At 41.8% G+C, this 19,099-nt stretch overlaps 1 protein-coding gene across 1 annotated transcript in view; it reads left to right on the top strand.

Annotated features, from left to right (window-relative positions):
* Positions 1-19,084, top strand: part of elp4 (elongator acetyltransferase complex subunit 4) — a 57,188-nt gene extending 38,104 nt beyond the window's left edge. The window contains exon 10 of the mRNA XM_004539442.4: positions 16,999-19,084. Coding sequence (XP_004539499.1) covers positions 16,999-17,127 — 129 coding nt within the window. The 3' untranslated portion in view covers positions 17,128-19,084. The remainder of the gene's footprint in view (positions 1-16,998) is intronic.
* The last annotated feature ends 15 nt before the right edge of the window (positions 19,085-19,099 follow it).

Here is a 19,099-nt window from a genome sequence, read left to right on the forward strand (position 1 = left end):
GTGCAGCTCCCTCATAACAGGGAGGTGTCGTCTGCTGACAGATCACTGTCTGGATGAGAGAGCACAGCAGCATCCCACCTCATTACCGTAGCAACACACTAACCGAGGGACCGACACACTGCTCGCTGTGATTAAGATGTAAATTTCCTCTAATTGGAATGTAAATTCATACATTTATATGAAGACGTCAGCTGTCAGATTGCAATATTGTGTCCTTTTTTCTCCCTCTCCCCTGTTCCCCAAGCAGGGACTAGGTGCCTGTAATCTGTATCATACTCCCGCAGCCCATCCTGGGATTTGCCGTTTGTTTAATGGCGGGCCCATTGTCCTGCATCCAGCCCGTCATTGTAATGCTTCCCATTCATGTTTCTGTGTTTTGTTGCAGTCTGATTTGCTCTCGCTACCTGTGTTTGTTCCTCCATGCATGGCTGAGCCGTCAGGGCTTTGGGGATGGGGAGGGACTTTGAGACGGGGCCGGGGTCATTGGGTGGCCGTATTTTGTGTGTGCATCGATTACTTCTGCTGAATGTTCCTCAATGCAAATAAGTCTGCCACTTTGAGAGGAAGCACATGTATCTGAAGTAATTAATTTTACCCTTGAATGCCAGCTGTGGTGTTGGTGTGATGTGTTCCAAATTGAGCTTTCTCACCAAAAAGGTGTTAATTTAGGGATTTGGCAGATGAAGTAAGTCTGTTTGCCAGTCTGTATGGCCAATGAAACTGGGATGCGCCATTTTTGTCCTGCTAATTCAGAGATTGTGCTCAAAGCACCTTGTCCAAGTTATGTCATTGTCTGCTTACCACAAATCAGTATATGACAAACAGAGTAGCTGTCTAATTTAGGGATTTGTTGGGTGGATGAATGAGCAGGTGCCTCATGTTTACAAAGGTGTTAACATTTTTATATTGTTTTTATAAGTTATGACTTGTTGACTTTGTAATGTTAGCACATGACATTGTTCCTGCTCTTTGTAAGAATAGAAAGTTAACATATTATTATAACTGGTACTTCTATTTACAGTGAAATGCAAAAGTCATGAAGTACACGTCATTTCTTTATACTTTGAGAGTTTGTTGTAATTTTTTAAAGTGATGTTGAGGAGTAATTCTTTTCCCAGCTTTCTGAAGCTCTTTCAAAGTTTTTATTTGGACGTGGGCTTCTTTTCCCCCTCACTTTCAGTCGGGTCCTTGAAACTAATACTTTTCAGAGGAAGGTTTTTGGTTTGTTTGTTTAGTCACTGAACATTGACCTATGAATCATTCAAGCATAAAAAAGAGATACTTAACTCAAAGGATGAACCAGTGTTGTGTCTAGACAACACTGGTTCAACAAATTGGCAAAGAACCAATTCTGAATTGTGTCTTTCGGCACTTTGTGACTAGCAGCCTGTGACAAACACACATTTGTTCGGCATTCTTTGCTTGAATCTATGAAAAATGCCAAAGTTAACACAGTTTGACAGGCATAAAATAGTATTTTTGTACCAAGAAGGTGATCCTCAGAGAGCTATTGTCCGAAATCTCATGGTGTGCAGTGTGTCCAGAACAAAATTGAGGAAACCACTCAAGTGGAGGAGAAAAATTAGAAGTGGCAGGCCTAAAAAAGTATATCCAGCAGACGAACACTGTCGGGAAGTTATGTCTTTAAGAAATAGGAAAAGCTACCTTTGTTTTCACGCAACAAGCTTTACCGGTACCCACCAGAACAGGTTGTGTTCTGATGACAAATCAGATCTGACAAATTCACACAGAAGTACACTACACATTATTTCAATTAGGAAACATACAAGAGCAACGACTTAAATTCTATTTTTAAAGGAACTGTGTCTTATCTTTTCCTTTCTTCTAAAAAACCACTATACATTATCTCTGGCGATAAAACACTGGAGAATTACACTGTCTCATTGTAAAATACACATTGATTTTTAACAGTGGCTGTTATATAATTATGATGTTCTGTTTTTTTTGTAACAAGGAGGGATCTAAAACAGTAGAAAACAGTTTTTATCTCTGCTAAACATTAACAAGTTTATTTGATTGATCCGTAACTCATAAGTCTCAGAGGTACCATTAAGGTGCAAACACCCTTCAGCCATTGAGAGTTTGTATTTATAGACCACATACACCTGTAGCTGCGAGTTCATCATTAGTGAATAAATTTAGTGATCAGTTGTGTAAGAGACATCGATGACTGGCTTGTGTAATCTTGTCCACTGGACATGTTTCGATGAACACAAACAACAGCAGGCGGATTTAATTTAGTTTGTTCCTGAATTGTACAGATTGAAAAACACCTGAGGGTGTGTGTTGGGGATGTTGCATATCTCCTGTACATTCCAATCAGGCACAGGTAGTGTGTGAAATCTCTCAAGTCACGCAAACCTGTCTTGGAAGCTGGTTCAGATACTGTAATTGCTGCAGCATTTTCATGGTTTTTCACACGCTTTCTGAAATTATGAAGATACTAATTTCTGTGTGTGTGTGTGTGTGTGTGTGTGTGTGTGTGTGCGTGTGTGCGTGCCTAAAAGCCTTAATCTAAAAAAAATAAAAAAATAAATTTTAATCCTTTAAGAAAATGTGATATGTTCACAATACATCAGTGTGCGAAGCGTGCTGCAGGGTTTGACAGCAGCATGTGTTGATGTTGTAGGGTGCAGGAAATTAAAACACTGGAGGTCTCAGGAGAAACCTCTAGGCTATGTCAAGCTGGGAAGAAAAGGAGAGAGAGGGTGACACAACAGCTTCCTATTTTTATGTCCAGCAGACAATGCAGTTGGTAAAAAGCAGGTAAGTCCGTGCAGGCCTCTTGTGTGATGTTCTGTGTGGCCGAGCCTGGCATTCTCATGCACTCTGATTCCAGTTAAGGGTTGAGCTGTACGCCAGGAATCCTTACTATGCTGCCACAGCATGTCTGTGCTACTCCACCCACTTGTGGCACCAAACCTGCACAACGTGCCTTCCCTCAATTAGCTCTCCATCAGGAAGGAATCCTAATAAACCTGCTTCTTTCACTTCCACTCTATCCATCATCTTCAGTTTATTAAACCGAATCAACAGCGTGGAAATCTGATACGTTCTCAGCCACTGTTTCCGTTAACCAGGAATCTGCCTGTGGTCAGGTGAACCGGTTGGCTTTGCTCATGTGGGTTATTTTCAGTTTCTACATGATCCTGGAGAGCGGAGAGCGCACCATCCTTAGCAACTTAAAGTTACACCCGTCACCTGATTGCTTGCATGTGCAAGTGCATGATCTTTTTTTGCTTTTGGTGCCAAAATAAGGGATTCATGGGTCTCTAATAAATGTATATATTGAGGACTGTAGTAAACTATTTTCAGTACTGGAGTGAGAACTAATATACTTTTAGTTTTAACATTGTTTTACCACACAGCACCACACAACTAGCAAAGCTTGGCTTACTATTATCACATCAGACATACAAGAGTAGAGGTAGGAAGAACTGGGGCAGATAGAGAGACAAACAGAGGAAGAGAGAGAGAGACCATTTTGTCCCCCAGGTATGACAGAGTCACTCATGCAGAAAGATCCCACATGGAGGGAGGTGGGAGAGTGGGGTGGTGGGGGTGGGGGGCATGAAGGAACTCTTGGCTTCCTCTCCTCGTTTGTACCTCCCTTCACTGAAAACACATCTGTCTTCTTTTCTCTGCCACACACCTTTTCTGCATCCTTCGCTCACCTTCTCACTCCAGTAATGGAGTTTTGTTTTTTTTCACTGTTAACAGCTTAAACCGTTTTCTCATATTTAAGGCGTGAGGATTTCTTCTCACAGTTCATGCCACCTGCGATATTTTGTCAAACTTTGTGGGAATTGAGCGGCTGGTTATTGCAACCTGTGTCTTTTTTTTCTAGCTTTGGGTTTTTTGGCCTTCGGACACGGCGCCGTTACCATTACCCCAAGCAGTCTGTCTTACATGCAAATATGTGTCGGCTCTACAGCGATCACCATTTTGGTCCGCGGCAGAGCTATCTCATGGCTGCATGCATTAAAACAATTAAACTTTGCCCCTCCCCCGCCACAACAATCATTTGCGGATGTGTTGGGTGAAATTTAGCAAGAAATTATCATTTTCTGAATCACTTCACTCTGCTTGCTCTGTGTTTGTTTCATTCTTTCTCTTCCTCCATTTCGTCTTTGAGCTCCTTAAAAGACTTGGAGCCCCCTGCATGTTCTTCTTTTTGCTTCTTTTCTTCGTACTTTTTTTCATCATTATCCAGCAGCACTTTTCTTTGCGTGCAAATGCTTTCTGAACGCCGTCCTTTCTTCCCTTTCAGGCTGGATGTCATTGTTGCTGCCTGTGGGCTGGGTGTATTTATTTAGGGGTAATTGGTGTGTGGATGAGTGAGGTAATGAGGTGCATCCACACTTGGCTGCTCCCCTCCCTGAGATCCTGAGACAGACGTAGCCTAGCTGGGCTCCGGTTGGAGCTGTACCACACTGCTGTCTCCGCCACACAGGTCAGAATGGCTCTTTCATACCCAGGTGGACAAATACAATCGCTGGGGCTGATACCTCAATGAGGCGTCTGAAGTGGTGTGTGTATGTGTGCATGAGCGCATTTCCATATGTGTTCATGTGCATGTGTTTGTGGGTGGAGATTGGGGGGGTGGAAAAACAGCGCTAGGCTGTGTGCTTGTCTCTGTCTCGAGTCCTTGTTTGCCTTGCAGCTTGTGTTTGTATAAGTGATTTTCTCTGTGTGTTTGTAAGTGCATGTATATCAGGCTGAGTGGGTGTTCAATGGAGCTCAAGGAGGACCTTTGGCTTTCATAGCCCCCTGCCAACCTCAAACTGCCCCTGATGTCCTGCAGAGTTACCTAATGATTTCACTTACACCTCCCTTATCTGTCTGGCCCGTGTGGCAGGAACCGTCTGACGCTTCAGCCTTTACATGCCATTTGCTGCCTCATATCCTGTGAAATTCAATTGCACAGCTCTAACTGTAGCCAGAGTCGTGGGATCTCCCTCTCTTACTCGCTCTCTTTCTCTTGCTCTCTAGCTCTGTCATCACACGCTCTGTCTCTCCCCCAGTCTAGCGTCTTGCATGTATTTGTAAATACAAACATCTGTACCATAACACATTTTCCCACATTATATCAGAGCAACCTTGCATTTTAGTGCTTTTGCGCTCCAAAGTTGACACTTCATTACCCCGCAGTGTGTTGGTGACAGACTTTGAATGAGCGGTAGAAGTTTTAAACAGGAAAGCTTGGATGTTTGTGGGCACCCACAGGTGTTCAGCAGATAATATTATGCATAGATTGTTTTGTTGTTATCAGGGTAATTGGTGTGGACCTGCCAGCCTTTGATAGACACACAATTACTGTATGTGATGCATAAGTGGACTCATTTTACGGCAGGATTTTGAGTTGCTAATGGTGCATTATTCAGCTTTTGGTCTGTCCCCAAAAGTGCCGGGCCAAATCAAACACGCCGCTCCAGGGTAATTGAGGCCCACTCCGCACCCCCTGCAGTGAGCAAGGCAGAACTGTAATCCCCTGACAACTCTGACTTGGCCCCAATCTGGCAGGCCGCCCATTTCCCAGCAAAACGCCTAACTCCACATCAGGGAGAATGAAGAAGCTGATAGTCACATCTGAACTGCTTTCCAATTCTGCTATTCTTTTGATATCAACGGTACTCTGTAGCCACCTCTATACTTTCTTTTTCTTTTAAACTTCACAGAATATAATTGCACACTAATTGCATGGCTTAAACTAATATTCTTACTCATTAGTCTCCTCAAGCGTTTGTGGTTTTGTGATCAAAGGTTTTTGACAATAAACCTCACCACCCTAACCACAGAAAAGCTTTTCCTTAAAAAAAAAAGAAACACTGCAATAGTTTTCTAAAGCTCTACCAGCAAAATGAAACACATAGTAATTACAAAAGCATTTTTCTGAAATTAGTAAAACTGTGTTATTTTGAGCGATTGTAACCTACCTAACCTAAATAATAACCAACCTACAACTGCAATATGCTAGTGTTACATACCAAGGGTTCATACATTTCACATTAAACTTTTTTCAGTTGCCCATAACTTCAAAAAGTCCACAACTGGAGCTGCAGAGGTACACAGCTTTAAGACATGAAACACTTTCATTCTGCACACGTCATATTTAATTCTCACGATTCATTTCTTTTAACATATTGAAGTTAATAGTGCTTCATAATTGGCACAAATGCAACATTATCTAATCATTGAAAAAAAATCTCTGCACTAGTTGTATTGTCATACTTGACATTATAAATTAGTTTATTTAAAATAAACCCTCATAAGAGCTTATTTAAGATCCAGTTTAAGATGCTAAAATTATTCCTGTTGAGTTAATGCATTGATTCATCACTTCCTTCTTCTTCCTTTCTTCCTTCCTGCATGATAAAGACCATTTTCTAGTCACTCATATAACTGTAAATGACACTTTCCGTGCAGTAATTTTTTTCCTCAACAACAAACCTAACATTTTTGCACTTTTAGAGAAAAGAAAAGCATGAAAAAATACACCAAATAAAATTTCTCATGCCTAATTGGTCAAGAAGTGAAACAAAAAACTGTGATTTTATGAAAGGGTGTTTAAAACACCTGCACTGTTTGATGAAACATCTGCTTTTTTGAAAATCTTGCTGTAAAATCCTTAAAAAATAGAATATTTTGTCTTTTTTTTGCTTTGGAAGCTTATTACAGTGATCATTGCAGTTCAAAGAAGTGATTTGTAGCTGCACCAACATTTAATGGGTTCTCCCTTACTCAATACTTTTTGACTAGCCTAGTTTCATGAAAATCATCTTGGTTGTTTTGTGCACATTCATGCTGACAAACAAACAATAGTCACAGCCATCTATCTCAGAACATTTGTTTCTTGTCATTCTTTTAAAATCTCGACATTCTCTGAAGTGTCACCTCTTATGGGGTCATTTGCAGGGAGGGTATAACATGCATTTAGCGCTGTCTGATTCTTAACTTTAGCATGTGTTCTCCCCAGGCCTTGGCTCACTGTTTTAATAGCTTTAGTAATGCTTCACAATTAACACTCAGCCAGCGCTCTGGGTTAGGTCATGGCTGGTGTTTTTCAGGCTAAATTAGAAAACACAAAACAAGAATTCCCCATCACCCACAGTGTTTTTAGGACCTAGTGGTTATGGGCAAAATGGAAGGTGGTGAATTTTTTGACAGGGCAGCCGAGGTGATGCCTCATTCCCTTTGACATCTTGAACACCCTAAAGGTGGCTTTGCCAACAGTCTACCCAGGAAGCACCTTACCTAGCTGTGGCTAAATTTACACAACCACCTGCCCACAGGGAGGGAACTAGAGAGGAGAGCAGAGGTGGAGGTGGAGTGGCGATGGAGGGCAAATGGGGGAGAGAGAAGGAGGGGGGAGGGACTGAAGTATGTTGGTGTGCAAGAGAAATTCAATACAAAATATGTTTACGTAGTTACTTTCAGTCCTATTTGTTGTTTTAATTTACCTCAGATGGGAGATATTTTCCAGTTTATCGTCTGTTGTAAAGGAAAAAACGTGTTCCACCTGTACTGTGTTATTTACGCCCCCCCCCCCCTTTTTTTTTTTTTTTTTTTAAATGATTGGCCTGGTGGTGTGCCTGTTTTACAAGCACTCTTTAACTCCATTAGCTCACCATTTGTGCTACAGACAAAATTCAAACAGGTTTGGAAAGAAGAGAAGACGCGATTTAAGGGAATATTCTGTGATTTTCTGTAGCACAAAGCACAAGGTACTGCTGTCTGAACAGAAATATCAGCTGTGCCTAGATTTTACTATGTGAGCTTTACATTACTTTACATTACATCCTTAACCATTCTGGACTTAGAGAGAAACTTCAAATAATTTCTGAAAAATATGAATATTTGTGAATTTTACAGCCAAAATTACAAAATAAATCCAGACGGCTTGTATGAAAAAGATGAAAAATTATGTTTTCAACCAACATGTCTGTGGTCTGCAGTAACACCAGTTTTTACTTCTTACAGATGTGTTTTAAGTTTCCTTGCCCACAAGTCTTCTAAGGTCACCACAGGTCAGAGTCATTGAGAACGAAGCTCCATGCCAACGTCCATGTGGCTGACTTCAAAAAATTATAACGAGAACGACTACTCGTCCGTGGTGTACAGTTCTATTGGATATATAGTGTTCAGCTATTAATACCAATACTACAAGAGCTGTTTTGGTTTTGTGCTCAGAGTAGCTGCCAAACAGATTGTTACTGAAAATTCAGTAATTAAATGAGATGTCAGCGTGTGATAAAGTATCAGTCGGCTTATTTACTCATGATTATGATTGTTTTATGAATAGGCATAAGTATTAACCACTTAAACCATATTTATGCTTTTTATAAATTTACTGAAAGCATGCTTATATTGAAGCTCCCAAGATGGACAGTCGAATAGAATGGTAACAATTCTAGATGCTCCCCAATGGCAGTGTTCAGGCTGATTGCCTTTAGGCTGATGTGGAGTGAATGGCCTTAGAGGCTCTAGGCTGGTCTATGTGTGGCCCGGCTGGTCCAAGTCAGCAGTAATGACTGGCTTTGGCCAGCATGCCTGTTAGTGTGAATGGGGTTACTCTGGGCAACACCTTTTCAGCTGGGTCCTATGAAGTCCCCAGTATGGTGGTCTTTGTCCACACAAGGGCTGTCCTCTCAGCAAAAAGGGCTTCTTTTTTGTGAGGACTATCAACTGGTGATGGATTATACCCACCCTTCTTTATTCATCCGGGCAGGGTAACAGAGAAAGATGTGAGCGAGCATGTATGTCTTAGGTATACGCAGATATGTATGTAATGTCACACTCAGCATAAAAAGCATTACATGTGTAAATGTATAGTTTTCTTTGGTGAACCTGACGTGATCCCCACAGTTTGTTTTTCGTCAGATTCTCTTTTCCTGAATTTTTTTCTTCCTCCTTAGCTTCAACCATCTTTTGCTAAATCTTAGTTGTTTAACTGCTGCTTGGCTCCAAAAGATTTAGCAGGTGAACTTCATGGCAGAAACCTGCAATTGGAGAGACTGTTCGGCCCCAGTGTAAAGAATTGGCCCATAATTCTTATACACAGCTGTGCCTTTGTTTACAAGTGTATATGCTGCCGTTTTCAGTTGCAGACACGCTTAACAAGAGTGCTGGTGTCATGTGCATCTCATGGCTTACATTGCAGTAATGCTATGTGCAATTTGTTAGTAAGAGAGGTAAGAGCAGGTTAAGTTTATAAACTTGTAGTTTTAATATCTTCAGCACTGAAGACATTTTAAATGGACGATGATATATTGTTGTGTTCTCCTTTTATTTTGATTTTGCCTTCAGTTCTGGTCTTTTACTTGCACACTAGACTTCGTCTGTGAGAGTCATTACCCCACACCCCTCCCGAGGGGTCAGCCACTTACCCAGGCTGACACAGTAACCTCCAGACGACCTTTCGCTTTGCCAAATGTTATGCCTGTAAACTGCGTGAACTCTTATCACAGTAAATGATGAAAGAAAGAACAAGACTTGTTAGTGGGAGCTAAAGCCGGGTTTAGGTAACCCTAGATGTACAATTCTGCTTTGTGCACTCATGTTGTAAGTACCTCTGTGTGACACATGCATAGGAAAGTAGCCGTGCGTTGTAGACTGAGTGCAGCACCGAAAAATACATGAATAATAGATGACAAAATATCTGTGGAAATGTTCTAGGTTTTATTTTTTTTATTTTTTTCAAATTTGTATTTATTTATTTTTTGGGTTACTGAAACAGTGACAGACGATTTCGTGAAAGGGTAGTAGAGTTTTTGAAGTAACGAGCGCTTCATAAAACATGCAGCTTTAGTGCATATCGAATCTACTGTTAGTGAGATTTAGCATTGTTAGCTGGATAGTTTTGCTGTCTTCGGAAAGAGTCTATTCCCCACTGTTGCTAGTATTTATGCAAAGCTATGATGACTGGTGCTTCCTCCAAACTCACCCTGAGGTGAGACATATGAATTGTTTCAGTGCTCCAATCACCTCTGCAAGTAAAAAAAATCGAAATCTCAATTATTTCTTTACATCGTTACTTCTGTTATTCTTCTGATTTAAAATATAAACAGATTTCATATACACTTGCACCTGACTTCATTAGGTAGAAGTCCTCATCTCATCTTTTTGAAAACAAATATTTAATCAGTCAATCATATGGCACCAACTCAATGCATTTACACATAAGAACAGGATCAAAACAACCTAATGAAGTTTAAGGGACATTGAGTGTGATATAGTAGTTGCTGTCTGACTTGCTGGTCTGAGTTTTTCAGAAACTGCTGATCCACTGGGATTTTTCCACACAACCTCTCTAGAGTTTACAGAAAATGGTCCAAAAACCCCTCCGAAAATATCTTTTGAGTAGCAGTTCTCTGACTCAAAATACCTTATTGATGCCATAGGTCAGAGGACTGACTCCCTTGAGCTGGTAAGAATACAGAAGTAAACCAAATAATCATTCAGAAGAGCATCTCTGAGCACACCACTTACCGAACCCTGAAGCAGATGGGCCACAGTGGAGAGAGACCTCACTGGGTATCATTCCTGGCAGCTAAGAACTGAAACTGAGGCTACAATTTGCATGAACACACCTCAGAAGAAAATCATCGCCTGGTCTGATGAGTCTTGATTTCTGCTGTGACATTCGGATGAGAATTTGGCCTAAACACAAGATCATGGATCTGTTTTGCCTTGTATCACAATTCATGCTGTTGGAGGAGGTTTAATGGTGTGGGAGAGATTTGACTCACTTTGAGCCGCTTAGTACCGATTGCACATCATTTAAATGCAGAGCATAACTTAGTATTGTGTCCATCTCTGTATCACCACAGTATACCCATCTTCTAGTGTCTGCTTCCAGCAGGTATTTCTTGAATATGACAATTAGTTCACTGTAGTCAAATGGCCTCCACAGTCACCAGATGTCAATCCAGCAGAGCACCAGCTGTGTAGTGCTGTCATGTCATTATTTACCAAAGTCTCTCAGAAATGTTTCCAGCACCTTTCTGAATCTCTGCCACAAAGAATTAAGGTAGTCGTGATGGTAAACGGATTCAGCTAGTTAGGTGTACCTAACAAAGTGGCCCGTGTGTGCATATTGGAAGTAAAATTTAAAGTAAACTTGATTTGTAGCCCCCCAAAAAACAGGGAGAAATGATACACTTCACCTGTAAACACCAATAGTTGGTAAATCATTGTCAGCTTAAATCTTATTGTTATAGCTCTGCTTTTCTTTGTTTTTTTCTTACTAAATCATTTTAAATTCCCAAAAGTGTGATTGTTAAAGCAGGACATTAGACAACCTGCTCTTACTAAAGTTGCCAGTGAGGTTTTAGCTTGAGGATGCCAATATCAGAGTCACAGTTTGAGGGGTAAAATGTGTGTTTGAAGGATGGAGGGCACAAGAGATCCCCCAGATATGCTGTCATAACCCATGCAACCGCACTTTTTGCTATGGGCCTATTGGTAGTGAAAGCAGCACTTAGATATGTTTGTACTCTTCGCCCTCTATCCTTCTCCCTTTCTCCCCAGGCACCATGTCACTCCAGGGGAAATCCAGCACTCTCTGGCTATGCCCAAGTTCATAACACCAACTAACCCCCCTCTTTTCACTATCCACCATCAAGGGTCAATGTGCCCTCACCCTACAATGCCCACGGTCTTTACCAACACTGCCCTCCAAAGAGAAACAAAACTGAACTGAAAAGAGACAAAATGGCCCCACGCCGCTTCTCCTGTCAAAGCTCTTGACAGGCCCAAGCGGAGGACCCCAGAGGAGGGTTTAGTTGAAGATGATGACGACAGATATAACAAGTTGTTGTGTTACAGCACAGTTACACTTTGGCCCTTGTTTGTCCATTTAGTTATTCAGAATCATCACAGAGCTAACTGATTCCCATGCATGTCATGTTTAGTAACATGACAGATACAATCAAATGCTGCTTTTTATCAGTCTGTGGAGCGTGAAGGGTAAGTGAGGAGTTAGCTATTCAAGAGAACAAGAATAAACATTCCATTAGGTATTAAAAAAAACTTGAAATATTGTCAGCTAATCAATTTCCTGTTTGGACATGCTCGCTTTTAATGAAATTCAGTCAGTTATTAGTCCCTTCCCCTTTTTCCAGTGTTAGGGAATATAATTACGTTGAAAATGCTTACTCATCCTTCTGCCTGCCTGCTGCCTACTCTGTCAGATGCATTAGGCCATGAAGCGGAATAGATGAGGAGCCTGTGTCTGTATCTGTCTATCTGTCAGTCCTCCTGACTGTCTGTATGCCTGACTTTTAGATTATCCCGGATCAGGCAGCAGGTGACATGGTGAGCAGGTGACCATCACCCAATTACCAAAGAGAAACTTGAGAAAGCTCCAGTGTAGTTTGCGTTTCTTTCTTTCTTCTCTTGTCTCCTGAAAAAGGAAAAGGAAAAAGCTTTATCAGGTAGCATGCAACTTAACAAGCAAGAAAATGCATCCGTCCTTTCATGCGTATTTTTTGCTAGTATTCAAATGACGCTGAAGGTTAAATATACTACAATAAACCATGTTATTACCGAAAAGAATGCAGAATAAAATCCCAAATATTCTAAAAGTGATTAATAATGTCAAATTAATTTGACAAAATAAAAGGATGAGAACAAATTTTTACTTAAAAATTTCAAAGTCTAAAGGAGAAAGACTTTGCTAGTCAACAGGTTATTCTTAGGGCAAGGCCAGGGATTGTGTTACGCTCTTTGTTACCACAAAAGAAGAGAAAGGTAGAGCTTCTTCTCAGCTTTTGTTAGGTGCAGGTGGGCTAGAATTTCCAAAGTGATTGGCATAAAGGATTTATGCCGGGTTGTTTCTGCATTTTTTTTTCTGGGAAGGTGGCGGAAGTATTCTCCGAAATTGCCAGGGTAAATGTGCTCATAGTTTACTTGTCGAATAGAAAGGTTCATCACCTCATTATGTGGGTTTTTGGTGTGCTAAAGCCAATACTAGTTCCTATAGATACAGCAAATGATTTCCCACACAATGCTGTGAAACTTTAGAGTTGCGAGGGATTACAGCGCTGGCAGGCGATTTACCTTGGTTTAGTCACTGAACAGATCAGCAAGTCTACCAGTTTCAGCCGTGAAACAGTCTGCTGCCATTTTGACCCTTGGCTGGTTGTAGAAATGGGGCTGGAAATGGAAGACATTGACCTGGTGTCACGGACAGATGTACACATTAGTTTACAGTGGCTGCACTGCAGCTGTGCCGCTCAAGGAAATGGAATTGGCAAAAGGTATCACCTCTAATGTGACCGCAGTCTATGAATACTGGACCTAGAGCTATATATTAAAAATACATTTTGTCGAATTGTTGTGCATTAATAAAATGACCCAAGCTTATCTTATTGGTAACAGCATGTACCCAGATTTCAGTCACTTTTTCTCCACTGCAATTGTAATGACTTCAATGTAGAGAAGCAATTTTCAGTTTTATGTAATTTCAGTGAAATCACCGAGTTTACGAAATGCTGTCAGCATTACAGCACTGATTGATTAAGTAGGTGTTTATGGTAAATATCTTGTCACTTCCTTAAACATATTCCTGTGCCAGCTAATCTGATTGGAACAGCCAGACCGGTCATCATGTGTTCTAACAAGGTGTTGGGTTTCCCATCGTCCTAAGCTGTACAGTGACACGGGCCATTTGAAAGTGTGGCTAAAACTCTATGGAAGAAATGACTCGTTAAATTAGCACCTAATACTCCAGTCATTAGCAAGCCGTTACCACCACTGGAATGCCTTTGATGGCGCTGCTTTGTGTGAGTAGGTCCCTTGTAAGCTCCACTTGGAAAAATCTCTCCATTTAGATGTTGGAATATTACACAACTGCTTTCCATTGTAACGCACACAAGCAAAACAAAAGAAGATGCCCAAAACAGTGATTTAGTGTGTTCTCTGACCCTTAAACGACTGACGTCATATCCACAAATAAAACTACAGAGAGTGGAAATGACCGGGCAGCATAAAACACCGTATTCTCTGAGAAACAGGTCTTTGGGGTCTTTGGTAAGCTGAAGGGAATTGTCCATTGTGGGGTGATATCAGTAACCCTCTTAGGCAAAGCTAGTCTGTGGGCCGACCCCAAGGGCTCATTTCAAGTGCTTAGTGCTCGTTTGGAGCTTTGTCACCCCTCGCCCTGTTGCCAGCATGGCCCCATCCCCTCTGGCTGTGGTGGCGGAGCTGTACCACAGACCTTTACCCCTGCCCACCACCAGGGAGGGAACACTGACATCACAGCTCTAAGACACACACTCACGCACACACACACACACACACATTGACTAAGATTGTAGCACACATCCAATTTCACATTGCCCCCCTCCACCACGGCACCACAGCCAATGGTCTATTTTCCCGCCGTCCACTCCTTTCCAACACCCACCCCCCACCCCTCGCCCCTTTCTTATGTTTTTCCTCTTTCTCCACCCTCGCGAAGGTTGCCAGGCAGCAAAGAAAGACTTCACACACACATACACCCCACTATGCCTCTGAGGGTTATCCGGATGTCCTTGTTTACATCATGGAGTGTGCAGGACGTAGGGAAGCAGATTCAGAGCCTCCCTGACTATGTCTCTCGAAGTCCTACACTGACCTCCATTCATTTGTTGTCAGTGTGAAATGCTCAGGGCAGTAATGCATTTGCTGTAAACATTGCTACAATAATCTACTGTACTTACAATGCTTTTAAAATATTTGGTGTAAATTTCAAAGATAAATTCAAAATTATTGAAAATAATTTGATTGTCTTCATGCATTTAGCTGTGCTTAGGATTACTTCATTTGGTATAGAAGAGAGTTTTTTGGCTCTGATAACATTTATCGACTCTTATATTGGCTGTGTGTGTGTGTGGTGGTTGCTGGCTGTTACTAGGCTGTCTTTTCCCTGTGTGTCAAACCAATCGATTGGTTTGTTTGCTCCTCCCTCCAACTTTGATGTTACCATTGATTGTTCTCATCTGCCCCTGAACTCAAAGGTTAGAGGAGCTGAGCTGCACTTCTGAATTGCTTTGACCTTCGCTCTGCACATGCTCAGTGGGTTTACAGAGCCCAGAGCCAAACAGACATGGTGTAGCCAGGCCCGTGGGTGCGTGACAGCCAGACAACGGTGTGATGTCTTTTTTTCCCCTTTAACTCACCCACTGAGGATGATGTATATGTGATTGATTTTTCTCCTACCTCTCTCTCTAACATGTTTCCGCTGCAGTGCGCTAAGCAGGACTGAGTCCAGGCTTGATCAATGCATTGTTTTTCTTTTTCAATCACACTCGAGTGAGCTGAAGACACGAAAGGTTACACAGGTGAGGTTTGGCAGGGTATGGAAGCAAAGCAGCGCTTCTGGAGGCCCCCTCAAGGCCGGTGTATGAGTTTGCCTGGGATGTTTGTGTGTGCGTGCGTGCATGTGTGTGGGGGGGAAAAAAGGAGTGAAAGAAAGACTAACATGCAGAGAGAAGTTGAACAGATTCATGTTTTTCTAACAACTTCATCTTCTGGTCTCACCAGTCTTAGTTCATGCTTATTATGTGCCTCATGTTTGTTCTTCACTGGGAATCATTTTCCTTGCCTCTATGTAACCTTAGCTTTACCATCTCACATTAAATTACAGGTCCTTCACAAGTGTCTCAGTTCTCACCTTCCCTTAGATAATCTGCAGGAAGACTACTCTTCTTTCCTCTGTTTGCCTCACAAATGGTTTTCTGAAACACACACAAAGGCAATATGCTCAACAACTTGAGCTGTCGGCCACAGGAGCAGGAAGAGAAGGCTTCATATCAGACACGAAGATCAGTCATTTAAAACACACTCAGGTGTTTCAGCACTCTAAAAAAATAAAGGCTGGAAGTCATCTACCCTGAAGGGGTAAAGAGTGCGGCGTTGTTCTGATTATCTCTAAGTAATGACGCTCTTAAACCCCGTACCCAAACACCTAGTCATTAGGAAAAAGATAAGTATCTGTGGGAGTGGAAGGGCTCTGCTAAAGCTGGATGTCTGGAGGGGAAGGACGTGGCGGGCAGGGAAGGTTTACAGGGTTGAGGTGGGCTAGGTGTGGGAGTGCAGGCTTTGGCCAGTGGGTTTCAGATGTCATGGCAGATTCTTTCAGGGGGAAATTATAGGGTTTAACTTCTCTTGTACCCAGAATGGCAGTATTCTGATTTAACTTCCTCAATAGACACTCGGGCAACAAGCCACTCAGCACCATTGTCAGGGCCACACTTGACTCCGGAGATACTTCACCTCCTCTCACGCTCTCAACAGCTCTTCAAGACTTTGTTCATGGAGGGCCGCCGACAGCCTTTCACGGCAGATCTGGAGAAAGCAGAGCAGGCAGTGAAACCCCTCTTAAGCTTTATAGCAGTAAGCATGTTGGTGTTTGGGGGGTTTACACGAGTGGCCCTCATTAACCTCTTAGCGTCTTTGTGCTTTGAGTTGGCACAGGGCTGCTCTGTAGATAAGCTTTACTGTAAAAGACTTTCTTGTAGACAACTAATTTGTGTTACAGTAAAGCAGTCAGCGCTGCTGCACTGATGCAAATGCATCCATCTAGATTTTCCGGGCACAGTTGTGTTGGAACACACACTTTCTCTTACTTCATAAATGAGTGATTTTGTGTCCCATTCACAATTCTCCAAAACAACCCTAACACACACACACACACACACACACACACACACACACACACACACACACACACACATATATATATTCCCCATGAGGTGTAACAGACCTAAAGCTCTCTGAAGCATTTAGCAACACGCTGGCAGGTTTACTCCATGCTGCCAGTGCTGAGGGGAGTGCTGAAGCATCTAATGCAATTTCAACCCAACATGGCTCTCTGCGAATAAGCATCACTGAAGAGTAACATCTACTGTATGCTGATCCACTGCAGAGCTTTCTTCTTGCACTGACGCTCTGCCCCCTCCCTCTGTCCCTCTTCTCTCTCTCTGATTTGTGCAGAGACTGCATTTGCCTCCAGACTTGTCTGAGACAGTGAGTCGTGTGAGCAGGGGGGAGCTGGCAGGAGCAGTCGCGGTGGCGTCAGCCTGTGGCTCCGGCACTTCCGGCAACAAACACCTGGACTTCTAGAGCTCCCACACAGTCGCTATAGGCAACCAACACCTGGAATGCCGCAGCGTTGTCCTCTTCACTGCGGTGACCAGGTTGTTCCCTTGCCCACATAATGTCAACATCTATAACCCTGCCAGCCATTACCACCTGCCAACTGACACAGCCAGGGGTGAAGATCTAAACATCCACAGTACCTCTTCTCATAACCGACACATTTCTTCCTATATTTCACAGCTCTTCTTTTATTTACACTTAGTCTACATGCTTTTTGTTTTTTTCCTGACTCTGAAAGCTGATATTCACACAATCCACGCTGTCATTACGGACTCATTTCACTTTTGTTGCTAGCAAACCTTTTTCTGTTTTTCCTGCAAGCTGCAGAAACATAGAAACACTGTGTTGTTTTGAAATGTAATGTAAATGGCTGGTAAGGTGATGATTACTTAACCTAAATAAAATACAAGCTGGGTGTTTTTTTCAGGTTTGGTACATTTTGTAAGTTCTTTGTTGTTTTCTCTGCCTCTAGAGAATATGTTTACAAGCAAAGTGCAGCCGTTAATTTTTTTTTTTTAACCTTTCTTTACAGACAGACAGTCGAAGTAAATATTGAATAATTTAACTAATCTCTGGGCCTCTGTCGACTCACTCCACTTTACAAAAGTCTATAAATACAGTTTATTTTGCAGGTTGATCAAATTTTCTTATGTAAAAGTAAATAATAAACAATAAATATACAGAACATGGCACACACTATATTGTGTATATCGCCAACTCTGAGGAGAAAATAGACTGTGAGACTGGGAGGGACTGATCTCTGGTTTGCCTGACTGGTTTCAGGTTTGGATAGGGATGCCTCCATCTGACCCTGAGACTGTGCCTGTGAGTGATGTATACCTCCAGTAAGCAGAGCAGAGCAGGAATGTGGGCAGAGGGTAGGAGAGCTGAATTTGGGTGCAGGCTTCACACCTCATCAGGCATGTTTGCTGGATGAGCTGCTTTGCCATGACAAGCCCAAAAGAACAAATTAGGTCAAACGGTGACATGGAGAAACAGAGGAGAACAAAAAAATCAACATGAAAAATTAAATGTTTCATTTTTATTTTCCTCAGTCTGCTGTTGATGCCAGTTTGAATATTTTTGCTCGTAAAAACTGGCAGTATTGGTAACCATCTGCAACACTTGTCGGGAGAGGGTAGTGTTACCTGACGGATTCATACATGAGTGGAGCGCTCTTGTATCAGGTGTATATTATGAGCAAGAACGAGTTTTCGTACGCAGGTCGCTTACGCATGTGAATGAAAGATAAAAACGCATTTTTTTAAAGTTATTGTTGCTGATGACATATTCAGGGTGCAAATTAAAGGTAGATTAAAATAGAACAGACTCATTTTGACACGTGTTTATGTTCCCGTTTCACTAGCATGCAAGTTTGTTGTTTTTTTTGTTTTACATTATTTAGCCCAAGTTTCTATGTCAGCATGCTGATTCACATTCTGTCTACTCGGTTCAGAAGCACTTGAGCTGATTGTTTTTTTAATTTATAAAATGTTTTGAATCAAATTTAGAATTTAGCATATGACTTATCATAGAGCGGATTTGTCAGCGTCCTCCAACAATGCAGCGGCTTATGATTAGCCAAGTGTTTGCCTGTTTTGTCACCTGTCTTCTGATTGATTCAGTTTTGTTGCTCAAAATGCAATGCGCCTTTATTACTAGGTATGTTACCAGTCTGTAAATGAAATCCGTATTACTGTCGCATAAGATGAACATTCGATGCTGTAGGTATATTATGCAGCTCTTCCTGAAGTAGTGTGGAGATTGCACATCTATATGTTTCTTAGCTAAAGCCAACTATTTGAATATAGTTGCTTTTACTTGGGTTTTATGGATTGTATTTTATCACATACTATTAAAGAAGTAAAAAGTGGGGTGTTTTCTTAACCACATTCAATAAATTTTTTCTGCATTAACTATTTCTCTGAGAAGTTTA

The sequence above is a fragment of the Maylandia zebra genome, linkage group LG1 (assembly GCF_041146795.1).
Source record: "Maylandia zebra isolate NMK-2024a linkage group LG1, Mzebra_GT3a, whole genome shotgun sequence".
NCBI lineage: Eukaryota > Metazoa > Chordata > Actinopteri > Cichliformes > Cichlidae > Maylandia > Maylandia zebra.